Source organism: Mesitornis unicolor, unplaced genomic scaffold, assembly GCF_000695765.1.
Source record: "Mesitornis unicolor isolate BGI_N332 unplaced genomic scaffold, ASM69576v1 scaffold3843, whole genome shotgun sequence".
Lineage (NCBI taxonomy): Eukaryota > Metazoa > Chordata > Aves > Mesitornithiformes > Mesitornithidae > Mesitornis > Mesitornis unicolor.
This window is the reverse complement of record NW_010176570.1, coordinates 17,743-26,761: the sequence shown is the minus strand read 5'-3', so window position 1 is coordinate 26,761 and position 9,019 is coordinate 17,743. Positions and strand designations below refer to the sequence as shown.

At 42.9% G+C, this 9,019-nt stretch overlaps 1 protein-coding gene across 1 annotated transcript in view; it reads right to left on the bottom strand.

Annotated features, from left to right (window-relative positions):
- GLIS1 (GLIS family zinc finger 1) overlaps positions 1-7,891 on the bottom strand; it is a gene marked incomplete at its 5' end in the record, with an annotated part of 41,855 nt that extends 33,964 nt beyond the window's left edge. Inside the window, 3 exons of the mRNA XM_010181771.1 lie at positions 2,472-2,582; positions 5,977-6,142; positions 7,800-7,891. Of these exons, the coding sequence (XP_010180073.1) occupies positions 2,472-2,582; positions 5,977-6,142; positions 7,800-7,891 (369 nt within the window). The remainder of the gene's footprint in view (positions 1-2,471; positions 2,583-5,976; positions 6,143-7,799) is intronic.
- Between the last annotated feature and the right edge of the window lie 1,128 nt (positions 7,892-9,019).

Here is a 9,019-nt window from a genome sequence, read left to right as displayed (position 1 = left end):
GGAAAGAGAAGCATTTGTGCTTATCAGATTAGAACTGTTGGAATAATGCGCTGTCAGTAATGCATAAAAGGTATCACCGATATGTCAGCTGTTCTCCATGTAAATTAAAGCTCTGGCAAAAGTGTCTGAAGCAAACTCTTGAAAACCACAATGTCGATCATATTAAAAACAGCAGGAGAGGAGAATTAAGAAAGAAAAGCATTTCTAATTCTCTTTCAAACACGCTTATGTTGCCAAGCTTTTGTCATAATATAGTGCTCACATTACACAAACAGCCATCATATTCTATAGCCATTAATACATAGTTATTGTCTTTACGTTTACAGTTTTGCATACCGATCCCCCCTGGGTTTAGTTACTCTAAATAAAAGGTCCAGGCAAACCCATTTAGAATTCTGCTATACAGCCATTCGTTGCTTCAAGATAAACATCTAACATTTGGATCACAAAGTGCATCTGCAGCCCATTAAACTACTACTAAATTAACAGCTTTCTCCTATTTCTACTCTTGTAAAGCCTTTCAGAACAACCAAATATTACCACTGCATGTAAAAGCTGTTAACACGTTAATGCATCCAGTCCAGTACACAGAGCTGAACAAACCCGTGTTTGGTGTTAGGAAAGAATTCCCCCCTTCCTTCCCACAAGAAGTGCATCAGGAACCACAGGAAGGAGAGGTGGGGGGTTGTCTCCTTTGGAACAGGGAGCATGGTTGCTTTCCACAATCAGCTGAGAACTTCACATAACACAATCTTCCTGTCACTAAGATCTCGCTATTGCAGAAGAAGACTTTGGTGCCAGAGTCAACCTCTTCCTCTGGCCAATTGCTGCTGTGGCTTTCTGACTCTTACTCTCATTAAGACCTACAGGTTGCTCTAGGGAATGGTTGGGAGTTTTGCAACTTGCGGTGTGGAAGTCACGTGCACAACACACCCTACAGAGCCTTCTGCAGGAGAGAGCTGCAGCGAAACCATCTGGCCTGGTAACACACAACTGGGCTTGAAAACTAGGCAGTCCTTTCCTTTCCAGTCCTGCCAGGCTAAACTAAAGTTCTGACTGGACCTGATATACGCAGGGACAACAACTGGATTCTGCGGACATCTGGCGAGGTGCTAGGCACGAAGAGCGTTACTCCCAGGCACAAAGCTCCGCAGGTAATGAGTGCTGACTGAGAGTGTACACAACTCTGGACACTGATGTCTGGAAACTGTTACTCAGCACCCACCTGCCATAGAGAAGTGTTACAGGAAGAACTGGGAACAGCCACCTGACCTAGGAATGGGGACTGTAAATTCAGATTGCTGAATCTAACCAAGTGCACAACTGTAGGGGAAATAATTCATGCTGAGAAGTAGCAGGAGGGAAGGGGTGTAAGACAGGGGACAAATTGGTATGAACTCATCACAGTTGTACTCAAGCAGGAACATTCGGCCTTTGTGACATCCATCTCACTCCTCCATGGCTCATCCCAAATTCTGCAACTATCACCTCGGTTCTGCTATTGTCTCTTCTCTCTACACACTCCTCTCTCTGCTCTCCAGCACTTCTAGTTCTTACCCGAGACATTTTTCCAAACTAGCTGCTCCCTAGCTCTGTCTTGCCAGGCTGTCATTTCTGCTCTGTCCTCCACCCTTTGACCATGCTTTGCTGTCTCATCCGTGATGCTCTTGGCAGTGGCGACGCAGCTGGGGGAAGACCTCATTGCTGCTTATTGAACTAATTGTAATTGCCTACTAAGGCTCGCATTCCCTTCCACTCCTGGGCCTGAAGCATGCTCATGGTCTGCTCTGTCACAGACCAGCTCTGTGGGGTCCTAATCATCTCTTCACAAACTGTGTGTACAAATGTGCCATAAACAAGTCTCTGATCCTGGGCCGGTGCCCATAAGCATCCCCATTTAATAATGGGTTCAGGATTTAGCCCGCAGAAACCAAAATACTTATTTGAATCTAATAGTAGTGAAAACATAACTAGCAGTCTGGGTTTGGAATGATTTATAAATGCATTTAAAATACAGATGTGGTGAGAAAAGTGGGGGGTTTTCATTCTCATCTGTTACAAGTGTTTCCTGACATTTCCACAGTATCCTGGCTTAGTTTCGTTTGTGTTTTAGATGATCTGCCAAGATGTATTTACCAGCTGATTGCAGAGACTCAGTGCATGGACGTTTTGTGTGAATGACAACAGAATCTGGGCTTGTGTGTGAAAGATGAACAGGAAAGTAACGCTTGGAGACAAAGTGTGGGGCAAACCGAGATTACAGTGTGGCAGCCTCGAAAATGTAAAACTGTAAAGTGGTCTGGTTAGCAATGGTGATTAAAAACCAACAAGAACATTACCTCCACTTAAGTCTTCTTCTAGCGATACTGCAGAAGAACCCTGCCTTGAAAACACAGCAACTAAGGGTAAATTACAAATGACTGTAGTGAGGAGGTGTGCAGACGTGTCCCTTTCTGCCTGGTGGGTCTTACCTTCTTACGCACCTGCTGTTCTTTGGCCGAGTGAGCTTTCACGTGTTTGCGCAGAGAGCTGGGGTCGGTGTAGCGCTTGGAGCAGCCAGGGATCTGACACGCGTAGGGTTTCTGTAAACGTGAGAGAAGGGAAAAGATTTCCTATTCCTCTGCATCCCTACAACCAGCGGACAGAGCACCTTGAACCAGCGTTAAGCCTGGGCTGTTTGCTCTGTTTGCTGCCCCTAGACTTGCTCTGTCTCCTCTCTGCACACAAGCCAGACGTGATGCAAACAGCAGAACTGCATTGGTCGCTCTGCTTTTGCAGTCCATGCAAGCACTGAGAGCACTTGGCACATTCGTACTCTAGCATGTTGGATATTGATTACTGGGCTGAATTAAACACTGATGAGGTGTAACTGGTTGTGTTTTAAGAGCATTACTTCTTTTCTAGCCTTTACAGTAGACAAAATGCTCATATGATTGATATAATTATAATTATAATTATAATCATAATCATAATCGTAATTTATTATAATTATAAATATAGAGGCTCTGGTTTTGAGTTCTGATTCACATAGTTTTTACAACTGTTCCATATGCAGCAGAGCAAAACTTGTGGCGTAGCAAACATTTGGTTTCCTTCATATTTCATTCCCGTTTTGAGTAACAACAGCAATGTCTTTCATTTTATAACTCCTAACCAAACAACCTGCATCAAACATTAACATCTGAGCAAATCAATACAGAAAGAAAAATCCACTATTGTTGATTTTGGTGGGCAGCAGAGCTTGACCTTTTTATGCAGCACAGTATGAGGACCATCTCCTGGGTCAAAATCACCTGAGTCTGGGCAGTTCCAGTACACTCTTCTCATAGGAAAACAAAAAAATAAATACCTAAGGATGCTCCAATTTAACTGCTGATTCTGGACTCCCAATGGTGGAAAGCCTCACTAAGGTCTTCTCTTAGTTACGGCTGCTCCCAGCAAATGAAACCCTATCTCTCTGTTACAGTACAACCTCCAAATGAATGTGCGATTACCAAGTTGAGCAAAGGGACCCTGACACTTGTTATTAAGTAACCACTGACTGCAGTGATAACTGAATAGTGCTGCATGTCAGGGCTCACCAAGTTTCAAAGTTGAGCGGAACATTCTCATTTTCTCTGTTTTCTTGCCTCATCCATCAGCATTACTTCAGCCTTCTCACTTGGATCAGTAAGTCCTTTCAGTGTCTGCCCAGAGGTAGAAAACTGGTTTATCAGGACCTCAGGGTCACATTCTTTAATCCCCTTGGTTTCAGAAAGAGGATGCACAGAAGGGAAAAAAACCTCACTGGTTTTGGGAGAAGTGACTGTGAGGTCCTTTACACAAGTTGCCGTGCTCCTGGAGGAGTGCTGACGTGCCCTTTTTACCACAGGGACAGATACCTTCCCTTTGTTCTGCTTCCATCTCGGAGAAGGATCTACTTCCAGATGATTTAGTAGAGATTTGATCAAACTACCATACACAGTAAGTCTCTGAAATGATTTACAGATTCTCCTGTTGGAGAAGATAAATGATGGAGTGACCTACATTGAGAAGCTTTAAAACCAATTCCAAATGCACTCGATAAGGAATCAGCAGTCTATATAAACCCCTTTTCTTTGTAAGTACCTCCAGAGGAGAAGAACTGCTGCTCTGTCCAGCCAGCAGGAAATTTCTGAAGGAATAATAGAATCATTCACCAACTCATGACCTTACAGGCTCACACAGCACCTACCCACAAAGTCACAGGGCAGAGCAGCTTTACTGAGAGTGTCTGGAACACAGAGAACCGACACCTGAGGAAAAAAACTTTGGAAAACTTTAACAAATCTCTTAGCAGAAAAACTAGTGGAATATTTTTCAAATCATTGATGTCATTCACATTAGTGACAGAATCATCCAACTTGGTGATAGGGAAACTAGATGAAAATCTGACCCCCCTAAGAAGGCTGAAGCCTATTTGCTTTGGCACTGCAGGAAGTTATTCTGTCCACTGAGCTAATGTAACACGCAGCCTGTCCAGTATCCATCCTGTAGCTCTGTTATTTCTCACATTCACATAAGCACACAATACACTAAGCTAAACCACAGGACTTCAATTAGAGCAGGTAAGTGGAAGTTAGTTACTGAGCTGTAGGACTACAGAAGGAGTTTTAAAGAACCTGCAACAGAACAGCATGGAAGATATTTTTAGACATGTAAGAAAGTTAGTAGAAAATTACTACTGTACCTTTTTCCTGATTTATGAGCATTTCAGATAATAAAGACAGAGATAAAGAGAGAAGAAAAATAGAAAGTTTAGAGATTCGTCTTCAATAATGCACAAATCAACAGATATAAGATTCTTTGCTTATTTTTGTAACCATTTGAATTATCTTTCAAAACTAATAAATGGAATTGCATTTGTGACTCTGGCTAATGAAAATACATCTATTAGAGTCAGGCAGTTAAATTTCAAAACAGTGCACCCAATTCAGTGTATCCACTTTCGCCAGAGATGCATTTAGAACTAATTATAAATTCAAATATCTCAGGTTGACTTTCAAATAAATAAAACATTGTTATTGTAAGTGTGCTTTGGTTTGGAAAATGTGACTGACTCGCTCCTCTTACTTGTTTGTTTTTGCAAGGCATAATGTACATTAGACATTCCTTAATGCTGCACTGTCTGAAATGTGTAACTGCTTAAAAAGTAAATATCAATTAAACTCAGAAGTTCTGCCCCATAAATACTTGGCCAAATGTTAAACCATAGATTCACTTCTTTGAAAAAGACAAAGGAACAACTCTGCCTGTTATTCTTTACAAGCTGTCTACTTACTTTCTTTCCCCATGGTAGGGCGATTTAATTTTAATAGAACCTAAGACAGCAGAAAGGCTCCCATCTTCTCTGCAAGACAAGTGAGAAGACTTGTCGAGTTGAGCCAGAATCTACCAACCATACATAAGAAAATAATTTGTTTCTTACAGTTAATTCTGATGGTGGGTACTTAAAAAATTTCATATAGTTATGACAGATGTATTTTTACCTTTACAAAATTATGTCCAAAACTGAGGTGCATTTGCCTTCCCCTGACACGTCTGAACTGCTTTTGCACCCATTCAGAACAGACTTTACTGAAGCAACACAGGATAGGAGCAAGACAGTGACCCCCATTTCGTGCAGCAGCAGTGACTCAGCTTTCACTCATACTGCACCTTATTCTGCTGCTGCCTCCTCTTACTGGAACAAGAACAATGGAGGGGTTTGCTGAGTAACTTATTCCCGAGTAACTTATTCCTCAGCATGAGTCAGACATCTGAATTTGCCTTTCTGTGATCAAGACTTAGTAACTTCTCAAAGCACGTACAATTCAAAACAGAAGTACAGTGGCTTATAGCTGAGTTTTCTAAGGCAGTCCTCTTGCAAAGGAAAAGTCACCCTCCAGTTGCAGAACAGATTAAGGACAAGGAGCACTGGAAAACTCAGTGCAACTCCCAGTATGAAATCATGCTTACGGTATCCAGGTGTGTTCGCTGATGCTTTGCCCGGTCACTGGAGTTGCTGAAAGCTTTCTGGCAGCCGGGATGCTGGCACAGGTATGGCTTCTCCCCAGTATGACTCCGGAGGTGAATCTTAAGGTTCTCAAGCCTAGAAAATGCCTTGTTGCACCCTTCAAACTGAAAAATGTCATAAAAAAATCGTTGTAAAGTGCTATTAAATAAACCATGTGCAGCCACAATGAGAACAGTGTAAGATCCAAGTTGGACATGCAATAAATCAAACAACATTCAAACATCTGTTGAAATTTATGGATGAAACACAACATTTTGTGCCGTTCATTTAATCTGTCACTGAAGACATGGCGTGTAGCTCAATAATAATACAAGGGTTATAAATATCCCACACGTTCTGCCTGAAGAACGCTTAAAGATGTGGTGTCAATACAGAAAATTTAAAGCGAGACCGAGTGTTCCGATGAGTTCCCTCAGATGTGAATTGGCACAGGAACCACTGTGGGCAACAACAATTAGCTGCTACAGACAGCGAGCAAGAGAAGCTATTTGTGGTGGGTAAGAACCTGGTTTCAGATGTCTGAAACACTATACACCGCAGCAGATGAGCACGGACTATTACAAGAAGACCTGATCCATTTGAAGATCAACCCCGAGGAACTCTGCTGTTATTCTGCACCCTTTTATTTACTTGCTGTATCATTCAGATCTGTTCTCGGCATTTATACAGCCAGTAACCTGAGCAATTCTGACTTCTTAAGCACCCGTTTCATTAAGGGAGCTCAGTGATAAAACACTGCATAGCATTCCTAACAAAAGTCGCTGTTTCAAATTAAAGATGAACAAATAAATAATTAAAATTTCCAGCTAATAGGCCAAGGGAAGGGTGCATTGCATTGCTCCTTGATAAGTGTCAGTGTTACAGGCACTGGGTGCCTGTGGTGGAGGCACCGTCTCTAGGATGGGCTTTGGGAACTAACTCAGGTGAGCAGAAATGCACACATATGCACATTCATGCACCAGCAAATCCATAAAATGCACTCACATTCTTACACGTGTGCACAAATGCCTCTATGCACACGTACTCACATGGGATGGTGTGCACAGACTTTGCTCACGCTGCATTGCAGCTTCATGGTACTGCAGATAAAACTCTGGCTCCTCTGGGATTCCAGATCTCAAAGAATGTATTTGAGAAACGCATCCCAGTTCACCTTCATAGCAGCACTAACAACAACTTTGAAAGATGGTAGGTTTATCTTAAAACCGCTATTTGTGCTTATAAAGAGGGAAACCCTGACCCTCACAAAATTAGCGAGTCAAGATATTGTTCACTGCCTGTGCTTCCTTAGATGGCATCACAGAAATTACAGCCTTGCCAGTCCCCATTTGTTACACACACCTCTCATACACATCACTTCTGACTCACCTGTTGCATCCAGCACTGCAGGCAGAGGGATGGGAAGGGGGAGCAGATGCAGACGGAGCCTAGAAGATGCTGTAAGCATCTGTACCTGATCTGGTGCCTGAACAAGGGCAGTTTGAGCTACTGATGGAGAAAGGTCCGTCACATCCTGCTCAGACCAGTGTTGTATGCATCTCAGCACAGCAAACAAAGTGATCTGGATTCTCAAACATGAAAGGATCACTGTAGTTTTTACTGCCCTACATATTTCACTGCCCCGGGCAGATATTTATCGGTCTGAATGGCATATGTGGATCTATGTGTGCAGACAACTATGTGCTACGTATATATTTCCACTTCCCACATCACAACTATGATGATAGATCGACAAGGTCACCTGGAGACATGCAGTCTACAGCTTCAGAAGTTTGGTTTTTGGCCGTGATTCACCTCTAAACACTTGAGCTGGTGCAGGGAGGTTAGGGAGTTTTGTAAGTGACCAAGCCACCAAGGCTTAAAAAGAAACAAACTTTCTTCTTAATCACCAATAAAAATCTAGTAAGGACTCAAAATGAAGCAATCTGAAATGTGCAAATATGCTGAAGTCCATGAAAAATCAAGCAGAGTTTGCCAAATCCATAATTCTCGAAGACATTCCATAGAGCCAGTCTCTGGCAAATGGAGGTAATGTTCTGAGATCCTGAAGATCACTTGTTTCCTCTTAGTTCCTCAGCTTCTCCTCTCCTCACCTCTCCTCAGACTCCTTTGTTCAGTGCTGTGTCCACAGTGCTGTATCGTCCCCTTCAAACTAACATCCCTTTCGTTTTCAGTTCAATAGACCAGCTCATCTCAGATTTACTCACCAATACACAACCACAAGGTAGGATAGGAATCAGAGTTTACAAACTTACTTTGCAGCTCAGCTCTGCAGCCACGTTCACCCAAATCCCAGGTGAGCAGCAAGACCAAGCTCTTCCCTTCAGCTGTCCATGCTGTCCCCCTGGTATGTGCCATTCCTTCCCCCTGCCTAAGCAGACTCTCCCCTGACTGTCGTGAGTGCTTTCTATCTACTCGGCTGCACTCCATCCTCTAAAGGAGTTTCTAGTTCTCACATATAGGCAGGAAAAAACCCAGCCCAGAAGGACAATGTATAGCAAGGTTCCTTGTTATGGGGTCCTTGGGATGCTCGATACCCTGTTGGCACCAGAATCACTACAGTGACACTCTGCAACCAGATCCCTCTTGTCTCCCTGTTGTCTCAGGCCTGGAAGACCTGTTAGGCTGCAGAAGTAATTCTTCAGCTACTCGGGCACAAATGGAGGATCTTGAGCCTCAGAAAGTTTTTCTAATGGATTACCAGTCTTCAGCTCCGTATCTACAGCCTAATGCAAAGTAGGAAAGTATGCAGGATAATCCAAACTAATTAAAGGTCCAGCTCCATTCTCACTGATGTCAGTAGCAAAAACTCCAATGGCAAATGTCCTAAAACATCTAAACACAAGCTTAATTCAAAACACATGAAAGCACACATGTTCAAGAGTTTGCCGGATGCTGAACTGAGCCTTCAGGAAGAGAAGAAATAGGCCCTACCGTAAATGCTCAGAGCCACACTGCAAGGAGCAACACTCCAATAGGGGTCTG